At 33.9% G+C, this 14,794-nt stretch overlaps 1 protein-coding gene across 2 annotated transcripts in view; it reads right to left on the minus strand.

Annotated features, from left to right (window-relative positions):
- Window positions 1-208: 208 nt before the first annotated feature.
- LOC149799804 (uncharacterized) overlaps window positions 209-14,794 on the minus strand; it is a 52,933-nt gene continuing 38,347 nt past the window's right edge. For both annotated transcript variants that reach the window (XM_089959206.1, XM_089959207.1), the window contains 6 exons: window positions 12,951-13,146; window positions 11,180-11,230; window positions 9,157-9,480; window positions 7,911-8,231; window positions 5,217-5,546; window positions 209-4,844 (listed from right to left, as the gene is read on the minus strand). In XM_089959206.1, the coding sequence (XP_089815332.1) occupies window positions 4,627-4,844; window positions 5,217-5,546; window positions 7,911-8,231; window positions 9,157-9,480; window positions 11,180-11,230; window positions 12,951-13,146 (1,440 nt within the window). In that variant the 3' untranslated portion in view covers window positions 209-4,626. The remainder of the gene's footprint in view (window positions 4,845-5,216; window positions 5,547-7,910; window positions 8,232-9,156; window positions 9,481-11,179; window positions 11,231-12,950; window positions 13,147-14,794) is intronic.

Raw genomic sequence — 14,794 nt, forward strand, 5'->3', positions numbered from 1 at the left:
GAGCGCCAAGCGAGGCAGCTGTTAGTACCGTTTTTGTAAGTCTTTGGTATGACTCGGCCGGGGATCGAACCCACGACCTCCCGCATCCGAGGCGGACGCTCTAACCACTAGGCCACCGGAGCGGTTGATACATGAAGACAAAACATTATGTAAAATGAACCCTCCGCATGCCCCAGTATATTAAACAAAAAGAAAAACGAAAACATAATACCATCAAAACTTTATATATAAAGAAAATAAACATTCTGATCTAGTCACAACTATTTATAAAAAAATAACATGCTTTTAGAAAACATGAGGTTATATGGGAAGTTAAACGATCCAGTGTGTGCTAAAAGAGATAAAACACATCCATGCTGAATAGTTTTAAGATCAATACTTGTCTTATTTTGATGACTCAAACACATCAATAATTATTGCATGTGTACAGTCTTTGCAGTTGTAAATTAACATCTGATATATCTTTAACTTAATTAGTTTGCAGATTGATGCAGAGTGCGAACCTAATACCCTGGCATCTATCCAGAACAGCATTCACCCACACATTAGGGATTTAATATTAAAATTTAGTACCAAGCAAGTTCCCACATGTGCCGTTCATGAAGGTGTTGGAGGCGAAAAGGAAATTCATTAAAGCAATGGGGTAAGAGAACAATCTCCAGGAAAACATCAACATCTTATATGTGAAGGATACCTTTGCTGCAACTGATGTAAATTTATTTATATAATGCACATTTTGTTTTGAAATTCAATACCTAAATCACAATCCTGAAAAGGTAATGATGGTTAAACAATAACACCAGGTTCTTTTGTAAAATGGATATGGACTTTTAGGTGTCACTCTACTACGAACGAAGTATCGTTCCCAAAGACACACTAAGGCAGCAGACAGGACTGGTTGTATATCTAACCATCACGCTTGGATTACAAGTCTGTCTACTATACCACTGGAACTCGCAGATACGCCGAGATATCTAATAAAGCCTTATGGATGCACCTACCAAGGCAATGTTTGGGCACTGGAAATATGACACGGATAGATATTGCTGCTACGCTTTGGTACAATGTTGTATTTCATAATTTCATCAGTGAGAAGATTACAGTTTTAATCACCACTTCCAGATTTTGTACAGTTTGATTCTTATGCTTGAACAGGTTATTTAGCCTCTAAACATATTTCAGAGTATTATTGTTTATATACTCATATCATAAAACAAAAATAACAAAAGCATGAACTACTAGCCTATTATTGGGAATATGTTAGCAACACTAAAAATGGAGAAGCCATCAACCTAACATATGATGTTGATACAATTTCCCATAAAGAATACAATTAATCAGAGGACATTTCCAAACATATTTCTATAAACGTACTGGATAATATCAGGATTAAGGGTCTTATTTTTGCAGCTTTTTATTTAACTTAATTTTATTTACTCAACATTTCTGATAAACACAATAATTTGTTGACTTTTGAAGTTTTTTCTTTCTTTCACAACACCCAATGGAAACATATTTATTCACATGTGTCTTCCAAACAAACAGTCCTCCAGAAACACCTTAATATTCCAAGTGAATTCCTGGAGGGCAAGCTCGTTCGTCCGCCACTGTGGTACAGATCGTGAACTTTCGAACCTGAAGCAGAAAAACGGATGTTATGGTTACATCCAAGTGCTTTATTCTGGTGGAAGGCACGGAAAGAAAATGAAACAACAACATATCTATACTATAAACTATTCTAATTATATCGTTTTGTATATTCAAAATTAAAAAAGCTTACAATTCAGGTCACGGTGAAGCCAATGATTCAAATGTCAGAAAAGAATATTAATGTCAAGGAATTGTATGTGGTCAATATTTATTCAATATTTGTGAGCAAATTTCACTCGAGTTTATTTGCCGGATACAGCGTTCCCCGAGGGTTATTTTAGCCGTGGGTATTCAGAATACTGAGTTCATTTTACCCATTGCTGCACTAAGAAAGCACCTGTAACGATAAACCGGTACCTTTAGGGCCAATTGTCGTTGTATTATCACAAAACAACGACCTTTTTCAGGAAGGTGTCCGCTTTAACTTATTTAACTATCGTTGTTAGTATATGCCATACAAATCTACAAATAATTCAATGTGTCATTCCAAGAGTATGACGTGATACCGTCGGCACGAGTGCCATAGGTAGCAGACACGTCGATATACTTTGATCTCCCTTGATGACAGAATCATGCATTGTATATATTTGGGCATACACATTATACGTTTTGATAAATTCATATATCGATCATATTTGTGTATATGTTTCATATCTTAATTCTTGTTTGCTTACTCCATTAAGTACTCTGATTAGTTCCGTTCAGGAACTATACCTTTTCCTTGCATCAATCGTTGAATTCTGCGTATCATTCTGTTCAATCCATTGGTGGAAGTGATTTTGTCAGATTCATTCATGTTCCACATACATTACATACATGAAATTGTTTTCATTTTCTTAGCTAAATATAATCACCATGCGGCTTCACCCTGCTAAAATTTGATCTTAAAGAGTATAGGTCTTGTATATACTCTTGCAATAGGATGAAAGTTATCTTATAACCATTCAAGAAATGAAAAATTAAACTTTACAAAGAAGACTTGGCCACTAATCCATGGTGGTGACATTAATATGACAGAAGATTTTAGTATAATGTGAAGGGTATCCATATGTAGTATATTTCTGATGTTACACATTATGTTTATAGATGCAACAATAGTCATATTTCATTACGATAGTTCACATTTTAACGCGTGTGTGTGTGTGTGTTTGTGTGTGTGTGTTTGTGTGTGTGTGTGTGTGAGAGAGAGAGAGAGAGAGAGAGATTTTGATTTTTAACGTAGCTTTAAAAACTTTTCATTCATATCTACGATATCTGCAATGTAACAGTTTATAGCGATGTCTAGCACTGGTGCATCATAACACAGACATGTAGTATCATCCCACCCAGTCACATTATCCTAACACCAGGCCGACAAGTACTAACACTATCCTCTTAATGGTGAGCGTCTAGCGAGGCAGTTGTTAGTAACATTTTTATAAGTCTTTGGTATGATTCGGCCGAGGTTCGAACCTGCGACCTGCCGCATACGAGGCGGTCGCTCTAACCACTAGGCCACCGGAGTGGTCTAAAAATTGTTTGTATAATCGCTTATCTATGTGGAAGTAAAGAACATATGAGTAGCTTTGTACCGAAAAGAATTTCTCTTTTTGGATAAGCATTAGAACATCTGCACGTACAATTAACACATCGGAGTGACTAAAACCAAGGACTATTGCAAAACGTCATACTCTGAGACTAAAAAAACCCATTTAAAAATGGTATCAGAGTAATTATTTTCCCTTGATTGTTTTATTTTAATCTAAGACAATACTGATCAAACTCTGTTGTCTTAGCACACACGTTTTATATTTTTGAATCCTTTTTGTCTGAACAGATAATATTCTTGCCCGTTTGATATTATTATTATTATTATTATTATTATTATTATTAGTAGTAGTAGTAGTAGTAGCAGTAGTAGTAGTAATATCACAAAGTCGTATGCTTTCATAAGCAAGTATGGATATGCGATTATAAAGGGTTTTGTATCTGGAGCGCATTATAAGATATTTTACCTTATATGTTGGAATGATTATATACACAAAACGATGCTCTTTATTCGTAGACAGACGTTGCAATTGACAATATACATCTAAACGAGGTATGCATGCATTTGGCTTCTTACTATATATCTATTGAATATTTGCAATATAGAAACATAATTCTTCCAATAATAATATTTGACCCAAATTTTGCAAGCAAAGTAGGCTGAATAATTACACAAACATATTACAGTATAATATTGAAGATCTGCAGATCTTTCTTCCTCTCTTCCAATGAATCATTTCTTATCTAATCAACACTAATTGTGAAATTTGAATATATTGACCATTATAACAAGTACAATGAATGATGTCAACAAGAAAACCTATTCTGAACGATATTCTGTAATATGTAAATGAGGGGGTGAGGTGGGAAAACATTTATATGTTTCCCGTCATGGGCATTCTCATTTCACGAATCCTCAGACTCCGCATATCTAAACATGCTGTCCGTCTACTGATGTATTACAAAGTTGCACACTGAACCGAAAAACGTGTTATCTGTTACGTAATTACGCTTATTGTGCTAAGCTACTTTGACAAATAAGATATCTGCTACCATAATGTTTTAACGCCGGGACAATTTGTACAAGATAACGTTTTTTAATTCAATGTTTAATCTTGCTCTATCAATATTGCTGAAAGTTAATGTGCTATGCTCACCTAGTACTTGTGGTTGCCCCATCAGTGTTCAAATATGTTTCAGTAGTCGATATTTGCAAGAAAATGTATTTATATACGTACAGACTTACATAAACTCCCAGCATTATTATTTGTGATGTTCAAAATATTTCTCTCTTGCTGAAGGTCCTAAAACGTTACGTAATCTTAGAGACAAGAGGCAATTGTATCAAGTAAAAATATATTATTAACATGTTGTATTACAGATCACACATTGTTAAATGGATAAGTCTATAAAAATCACAAATCAACATTCAACGTTCCATCGTTCCGTTTAAGTAACCCCACAGTTACATCCGTCAAATCGTCCTATGTTGCAATTTGTTTGGGCTGGATAGACACACTCTCCTGTGCAATTGTCCGAATTGCTCCTGTAGTGTAAACCTGGTTGGCAGGTCCCCTCCTTGGGTTCAGTGGTGCACGTGATGTACTTGTTACAGTCATAAGGATGTGAGTACTGGCACGTTGGCTTTCTTTTTGTGCAAAAATCAGCTGCAAGAAATCCAGTTCATTCGGTTTAGAGTTGAAGAACTCTCAACATTCAGAAGTTTTAATTAGGCATACAATTCTCTCACTTTTCACGGAATATATATATATATATATATATATATATATGTGTATATATATATATATATATATATATATATATATATATATATATATACAGTTTTCAACACATTTACTAACATCAAGATATAAGACTACTAAAATCGGACACCTTAACATGGATGAGCGTGGTTGGTTTAGTCTACATACGATATCATGTTAATAAAATCAGGAAAGAAGAAGTGGGATGTCAAAAATTTCCATCAATCTGGAAATAATATAAATATTGTTAAAAATATGATTAAAATAAAGTATTACCTGGAATAATTTTTATGCATATCGGCTGTGAGTATTTATGATTTCCACCTGTAGAATAGGTGCATCTGAAACACCTATCCTGAAGAAAATTGAGATTAACCATATACTCTGTTAATATCAGGGTGACGTTTGCTTTCCAGATATAGCCTTCTTGGTAGTATCTTGATGTTAGATTTGTTCCCCATGCAATGTAATCTTTTCCTTTTTGTGCAGTGGCTTCTACTGTCAAGCTTGCATTTGTACAGCCTGTGCTTGCTTGACACTGTAATACGTTTTCTTTGCCTTGGATCAATCCACTTAGAATGGTTAAGGTTGGGTCACTTGGATAATCTATTAAGAACATTATTATTATTATTATTATTATTATTATTATGTACTGCTCTTTGTAAAATTAAAATGTCTAGATTTTGCCAGTAGAAATACTATACCATGTCTTTCCTATCTAGAAGAATCAATTTGTGCAATTTATAAAGATAGTAGATTTAAGTGAAACATCGAATACTATATTAATTCATCGTATTTACAGTATATTAACTCTATCTTGAAATAAACTTTAAAGTAAATATCCACAACTAAGCAGCGCAAATCAAACGTAGTATATGAGGCAAAATATTCAGAGTCAGTACTCTCTCTCTTTCTCTGTATATATATATATATATATATATATATATATATATATATATATATATATATATATATACACACACAGAATATTGATAGGGTGACAGACAGAGAGGCATATGCAGCAGGGATATCCATGAGTAGAGTGCAGCTTTTCATTTGTGTTGTGTAATATACTCTAATGTAGTGTATGTACAGGCCACAATCATAAATGAATTTTAGCACTTGATCAATAATTGTGTGTGTGAGTTCTTACTTCTTGCATTAGCCAAAATTACATTCCATTTCAGAATTTGTATTTTAATTACAACTTATTAATCCTTATTTCAGTGCGTAACGTGTGAAAGGGGAGAAGTGGAAAGAATGATATTTAATAAAGGTTAGTAGATATTTGTGGAAAGTAGTAGCCAACGACTATTGTGGCGAAACGGATATAGAGGATCTCAAATGGGTAATGATTTAATGTTGAATTTATGAAACGAGTTGAATATTGTCTAGCTTTTGCTTGCCAAAGCTCTCAAAAGCTGGCCATTATTTAACGAGTTTCATGGACTTTATATTAAATCATTACAAATTTGAGATTCTTTTTATCACATTGTTTTTATTTCAGTATAAAATATTTAGATAGAAAGAAGAATGAATAATTTCTTTCATTCTGACAGACGTGGTACATTTCATTTGTTGTACGTAAAAAATAGTCCGAAGCAAAGTTGAAATATTAAAGTCAGTTTATACATTTTTGCCAAATATAAATCAAAGAATAAGCATCCATTCAAATAAACAGAAACTTTACAAAAGACAAAAATATTTTTCAACTCAAAATGTCCAATGTGTAAGATGTCAAGTTGTTTGATTCGGTGCACAATATCAGTTTGAATTGGCCTGCAGAACACAGTGCCAGTCTTTACCTTTAAATTCTACATAATGACTAAACATTACACTGTTGCAATATTTTTTGAAAAGAAGATTATTGGATGCTGAAATACACATATTTACTGTAATGTATTTTTGACCGGATATTTGCAGTACTTGATTTTGGAACATTAGACTGTACAGAAGACGTAAACAAATTTCAGATTGAGTCGGAGTTGCATCACATAATTACCTCGTAAATATGCAGTGATTGGATACACTTCTGTCAATTTTCTAACGGGTTTATGTCCATGTTCTTCTGTGAACAGAGGTTATTTTATTTATTTCGTAAGTCAACATTTAAACCACGCTTGTAGATAGGGTGGATTCCATGCTCTAGGCCCTCCCCCCACCCCGTCTAGAACCAAGTTACGCATTCACTATAAACTAAGCAATACCCTTACTTTTACTTGTTTTTGTTGTTGTCGTGAAGATTTGGGCATTTTTCATGTTATGATATGTTATACATAACATAGCAAGCCAACGCGGTGGTAAATTCGCCATATTCAGAGAGACGAGACTATTTTACCACAAATCATTTATTCGACATAAGACTCTAAACGCGACTCCTAAGGAGTTTACCAAAATGGGGATTTTATAGCTTACCTTTAATTTAGGGTATGCATGGGTACGTTACGTTGCATGAGTTGCACGGCTTGCATTCGTTCATAAGATTGAAATCATATCTTTTTGGAAGAACAATGCATTTAATTCCCATTGACACATATATCAATTTGAGCCACCATAATTGTAAATTTTCACCATCGGTAAACGCAATAATACTTCCATGCGGTACACGATGTCTTGGTGTTAGGGTGGAATGGAATTTGTTCATCCCTTAGTTTCTGGAAACTACTTAGAGACTTTGTTAGATAGATGTACTAGATACTAGATATTCAATTAGTGACAGACAAGCAGTAATTAATGACAACAATGCCATTTCTATTATTTTGAATATTTTACCTGAAATTTAAAGCCAAAGTTTCATACACTTTAGGCGTATGTTTAAAATTGGTCATCGGTATTTAGAAAACTTGGAAAAGTGTTTAATTTCGTCATCTATGGTTCTTTCAAAATTCCACTTTATTTGTCTTGTTTTTGTATTGCTATAAATACAAAACGGCAATAAAACTCACTAAAAGAAATACATGCAACACTTGCCTATCACTTTGACATGTGTATAGTGCACTTTTGTTCCCATCCGTGACGTCACTGTCAGAGAATAGTTTCCTTCGTCATAGCATTGGACACGCGAAAAATTAATACGCGTATTTAGCGTTCCACTCCTCTCCCACTTTGCTGAGAAGCGGCCTCTTTCTTGAACATTGTCAGGAATGCGTATCCCAGTTTGATATAGGATGGACATTTTGTTTTCGCCACTCACTTTGTCAAAACTTACTGTCGTGCTACCTACAACTTTCAATTTACACTCAAGTGCCTTATTGGAATTCAGTTCATATTCGGATTCACACGGACATGCAGCTGTAAAACACATAATATAGCTTAATCGTTTGATAACTGTAGGTAGTTTTGAAGACACTCCATAGAATACAACATCATAATAGTGTTACAAAGGTCTAAAGTAAACGATCCGTTCGATAAGAGAATCCAACAGGATAAATCATGAAATAAACTTTGATATTAATTAAGATATTTGGTGTTTCTAAATAACGAACTGAGTTAGATTGCAGAAAATAAAACATATTTATATAATTCCATTAGCATTGTAGTTGGCTGTAACAAAATGTAGGCGATAACAGTGTTGCGTGACAAACGCCTCATGCATACGATTACTTGGACAAAATTATAATATAGGATTTAAAGGTAATTTATTATGAAGAAACATTTTATATGAATATGAATTGTTGATGTTTCTTAATGGAATGTTTATAAACAAAGATCCAATATAGATTCATATGGTACACATGATTCAAAGAGGACAAACTGAAAAAAAACTCTTAACTCAAATGACTTTAATCGGTACTCGCAAAACTGGTATAATAGATTTAAAAGAATCGTAATGAAAATAAATCCGGTTACATTTATAGATAATGTAGCAAGAGTGCTCCATCTCTGTGAGACGTTTACCAACGGGGTAATTCGTGGACCAGCCTAATATCGCTTTTCTGTTGGTGGTTTAACACTTTTGCATCATGGAGGCAAATGAATCCATCGGGACTACATGCTATATAAAATGAGAGAATGTTTAGGTTGCACGTAGTTTAAAACCCGGAATTTTATAGGGTGTTAGACTTGGAGATGTTTTCGCGCGATGGAAGATATTCTTCTCTTTTCTATGAAAATTAAACTTGAAGTTTTAAGGTATTGTGAATTAATAAAACAGGCAAACAAATAATACACGCTACTTCATGTTAAAAATTATTCAGAAATTGAATATGTGACCTACCTTTTACCTTGTATAAAAGGCTTTGCTCTGCTTTGCCATTGCTATCCGACAGTACAACGAAGTACTTCCCTGCGTGTCTACATTGACTGTTTGATATGTTAATATTCAGAACTATTTGGAAATTCCCCTTGTCTATGTGGGAAATCCAAATAGAAATTTCACGTCCATCCAATGACCAAGTTCCGTTGGTAAAATTGAGATTGACATTCTGCAGAATTGTTACATTTTGCCCATTGCTTTCTTGAAGTAGATTCAGAACCTTTGTGTTTTGTACCGGTGACATATCGAACTTCAACGAACCAATTGATCCCTCAGGTACTCCATCTGGTAAATAATGTATCGTAAAATATTGGGGATATTCTACAAATATACAACGATATTGCGAAACATCTATAAACTTAATATTAAATCACTACATTTGAATTATACGGATCAGGCCATTACAATATTCGTGCTCGTCATAATCTTAATGAAACGTTCCAATGCAATAGAGTAGAATCCTGTGTTGTACACTAACAGGATAATGTTGACACAGCATTTCTAGGATGAATTTTCCGAAAGTCACTTGAAACGATAAGCACCCTATAAACCTAAAAATGTTGAGAGGATACAATATTATCATTCATATTCTGTTGTCTTTCTTTCTAGATTTCAAAATAATTTCAGCAATGCTGTCTTTCAGTAAATAGCATGAAGATCTTTATTGTCTTATTTTGTAGGAAAATATATTGTTTACTTTGCTTTCATTAGTTAAAATAATATATACTAAACAACCATCATAACTAGTGCAGATATTTGTCATTCATAAGACTCGGCTTCTAGTGGTTTGAGCGTCCACCTCGGATATGGGAGGTCACGGGATCGAACCCCGGGCCGAGTTATACCAAACACTTATGCTAGCAGCTGCCTCGCTTGAAGCTCTGCATTAAGAGGAATTGCTAGGAGTGGTCGGCCTGGTGTCAGGATAATGTGACTGGGTGGGACATGATGCCCCAGTGCTAGACATCACTATAAAATGTCACACTGGATATATCGTAGCGATATGACTGAAAAAGTGTTAAAGCTACGTTTAAAATCCATGTCACACACACACACACACACACACACACACACACACACACAGAGCGTCTAAATTCCACTATAAGTTAAAATGAACGATCCGAAAAATAAATACATAAAGAAAAGATATATCTTCCCATCGTTTTTTAAAATAAAATTTCACTGTTTCGATTTTATTTCCAATAATAAAGTTGTGTTTAAAGCAGGTAAGCATGTATGTATACTTTTCATCCTTAATGGATACCTGGGAACATGCAGCTGTGATGGACAAGATGATTTCGGATAGTAGTCGATTTAATATGTAAAATGTTTTACAATTATGCCACCCTCGCTCCATAAAAATGTACAAAAGTTATTACATTGTTATCTGAATTAACAAATGAATTTATTCAATGTTGATATTTCACAATTCGTCAAAAATCAAGATCAAACGGTATTCATGGAATGATGTTCGGTTATACTTTAATTTCTATGTTTGGTCGAAATTCTTTAATTTGGGCTCGAATGCACTAGGTCTTCCGTTAATTCGGTTATTTAAGATGTTTTAATGTAATTGGTTAGGCATACCCTATTTAATGAATTTGTAACTTTTCATTCATTTTGAGTCTCTTCATCATGCATTTCACACACATACACACAGAGATACACACACATACACACATATACAAAAACACATACACACACATATACACACCCATACACACACAGACGCACGCAGAAAAACACATATATATTGTTTTATAATTAGCACTAATACAAAAGAAATAAATATTGCAAGGTAAGTAACATCTGCCCTCCCCCAAAAGAAGGGACGAACTAATAAAATAAAAAATACCAGAGCAAATGAAACAAAATAAAGCCGAACACCTAAACAAAAATCAAGTTATTTTTTTCATTTAATGAATTAGAGAGCGATGAAACAGACTAAGTGATAGAGTTTTTTTTAAAATTGTGTTTAACATACCATCTGGCGGCGGCATCGTAGTTGGTGGATCGATAGTTGTAGGTATAGGTACTACATGGGAGAAAAGAAAAACAGTAATAAAATGCAAGGATCTATCTATTTAAGACTTTATTAGGTTTAGTGTATAACACATTGAGCATATGACATCCAGCGTCAATTTCATTAATTGTAAACTTTAGGTTTACTTTTATCTCATCACTTCACTACAACAGCATCAACAACAACTACTGATAATAACGACATTGGCGACATGCGATAAGCCTCTAGCGACGAAAACTATATGATAAACTACTGGAGTTATAATATTATTACAATGAAGAAAAAGAAAAGAAGAATAAGAAGAAGTTATAAAAGCGAAGATTATGGTGATACTGATGAAAGAGATGGCATTAGCGACGCCAATAAGTTTCATAATGTAACATAAATATTCACAATACGTAAGTTAATGTAACTCTTAAATAATCCGACTGCTATGGGCTCATACCGTTTCGTATCACGTTCCAAACTGTAATATAAATATACACATCATTTTTAAGGTCCAAAGCTGTAATTGTTTAGCATGGAGGGCGTAATAAATTCATGAGACATTTAGTGCATAATATTGTTTTCCTGATTTGTATATAAATGCGGGGATTTCACTTCTACAAGGTGTTTCAATCAATATAAACAACAAAGCACAAATCTCTTATCTAAAACCATAGCTGCCACTCAGCCGTAAAACAAACAGACAACGCCTTTGTTTCAAACGACTCTAATGCCCCCAATGCATACATAATTGTCAATATAATACTACTACTACTACTACTACTACTACCACTACTACTACTACTACTAATAATAACAATAATACTCATAATAATGATGATAATAATAATAATAATAATAATAATAATAACAATAACAATAATAATAATAATAATAATAATAAGAAGAAGAAGAAGAAGAAGACTAGAATAATTCAATTTATTACAATTACATGAAATTCTTGTCATTTCTTTTATTACAGTATAATTTAATTTATTACAATTACATGAAATTCTACTCATTTCATTTATTACGGTATAATTCAATTATTACAATTACATGAATTTCTACTCATTTCATTTATTACAGTAGAATTCCATTTATTACAATTACATGAAATTCTACTCATTTCATTTATATTTTAATGTAAGGGCTTTCAAAATTTAAGATACAATCAGAATGTTTGGTGTAAATACATTTAGAGTCGAGTATCTTACCAAAGGACACATCACCATAGCCGACATAGATTGATCCAATGGTAGGATGCAAAACTTCACCTTTTCGATCTCTATCGTACCTCCATTAGCTGCCTCGTACTACACGCATTGCATGAAATCATATCAGGCTTTATAAAAAATGTCCTAACACCACAGAAGGGTTGAATGAAACAAGCTCTCAATCCTTTATAAAAGTAAAAAGTCAAGCACAGAAAGAAGTTAAAGTACATGCATATCTAATTAGATAAAGAACATTTGCATATACTAATACCATTCAAATTTCATTTAATAAAAGGTATTCGGGAATGAAGTACAGACGTATGAAAGGACCACATCATAAAAAAGTGTCCCCCTCTGCCGTCGCGGGGATGGGGGTTAGAAGTGGGTACGTGTGCCAAAGTCCCCAGATTTGGACCACAAATTTCCTGGTAGACCTATTTACGTCTGTCGCTTTTAGACTATGTATTTAACTCCATACATATATGTCACGTGACTGATTACTAAACGATAGCTTCACTAGTGCCTATTACCTTCTCTGTTGGTCACCAGCAGATAGGTAACCACACCCAAGGCGGCCAATGTCAATACCAAGAGTGGTATACTCAGTATAAGCCTGGAACCGACGCAATACGAGCAGAACCTTTTGCAGGACTGGCAGCACAATGTCAAGTTCTTTTTTGGCCGCAGTGGCTTAAAAGCAGGCGGCATAGGTAGAGGGCGTTTTCGCTGAAATAAAGAGTAGTAATGTAGTTTGTACATCCAAATTATATACCTACTGCAAGCTTTCCTTATGACCTGTCTTTAATTAATCCGTACTGCGTCCTTTTTAATTTTTATTCGTTATATATTTCTTTTAGAAAATGTCCAACTTTAGATAACCGTAAGGTAAAATGTGTTGATGTCCTTTATTTGCAGACAAAAGATGTTTCTTGCTGGAAGGCACTAATTTACTAGCTTAAACTAATTTCAGTATAACAACTTGATGACTATCAGGTGAAACAGAACTTCACTGAAACGTCATGACGACTAGAAGACATTAATTTAGTAGGTGAAAAGTATTTAAATATACATATTAGCTAAAGTAAAAAGTGTCTTATCATTCATGCCTCAAGAAGGTTGGATTGTAACAATGTCCACGATGAACACATTTCTGATTAGCTCATATGCACAAATTTCGGTACAAACGTTTTCTTTGTTAGAAATCCAAAACTTTTATTCAATTTTATTGATATTAAGCTTGCGTATGGATTGCATCTAATATATCCCTAATGCCATTTCCAAAATTCATCGCATTTACATTGCAAGTTTAAAGCTAATATGTGAAATTATTCTATTGTTATCTAAATAGATATGACACCTTAACGGTGCCCTGTTTTATGACGGTAAAACAAGCTTGTGGAATCGGATACAGTTATATTAAAAAAAACCCAAAAAACAATTGGATGTTTTCATGAATTCAGTAAATTTAAGACTGATAACTAAAAGTTAGAAGAAATGGATGAATATTTATAAAAAGGAGGAGGTAAAGAACAAAGTTAAAACCAGACCTAAGAAACAAAACAAATTTGACCCATTTGACGTTGACGACACCCAAATATACAAATCTTGCCACCCAACCGAATTTGATGCTACCATCTAAGGTGTAGAGAGGTACATTTCTGATGTGAAATCATGGATGACATGTAACAAGCTGCAGATGAATGATGTCATTCTGATCACAACACAAATACTTTCTTAGACACATCCTTTACCTCAAACAATAAATATCAACAACACCAACATTAAATTCACACAATCATTACGAAACCAATGTGTTACTCTGGACAGTAATCTCACGTTGCACGAACATAACATGAACATATGAAATGCTGCATATATTGAGCTGAGACGCGTCAGCTCCATTCACAAATATCTTTCAATTGATGACACTAAAACACTTGTATGTTGGTGAGTACATTCAAGACTGGACTATTGTAACTCAATTATGTCTGCTTTATCTCAGTATCTACTTCAGAAACTTCAAAACGTTCAAAACATATCTGCTCGGATTATACTTAGAGTACAACGATCAGAGCATACTTCCTCGCTTCTATTTTCATTACACTGGCTATCCATTCGATCCAGAATCAAACATAAAATTTGTTCTCTGTGCTACGTTTAAATGACGGACTCCTGTCCAAAAATATCCATCCAATGTCACCCATGTGTACACACCAGCAAGATACTTACGCTCCTCTTCTGACAGGCGTATACTCATTATTCCCACTACAAAAACGAAGTAAAATGAACAACGTTCTTTAGCATACCAGGGCCAAGCAACGTGGAATGAATTGCCCACTGAACTTAGAGACAAAATAAAAGTGATCCCATTCAA

Source organism: Sinohyriopsis cumingii, chromosome 5 (genome assembly GCF_028554795.1).
Source record: "Sinohyriopsis cumingii isolate HCF-2022 chromosome 5, ASM2855479v2, whole genome shotgun sequence".
Taxonomy (NCBI): domain Eukaryota; kingdom Metazoa; phylum Mollusca; class Bivalvia; order Unionida; family Unionidae; genus Sinohyriopsis; species Sinohyriopsis cumingii.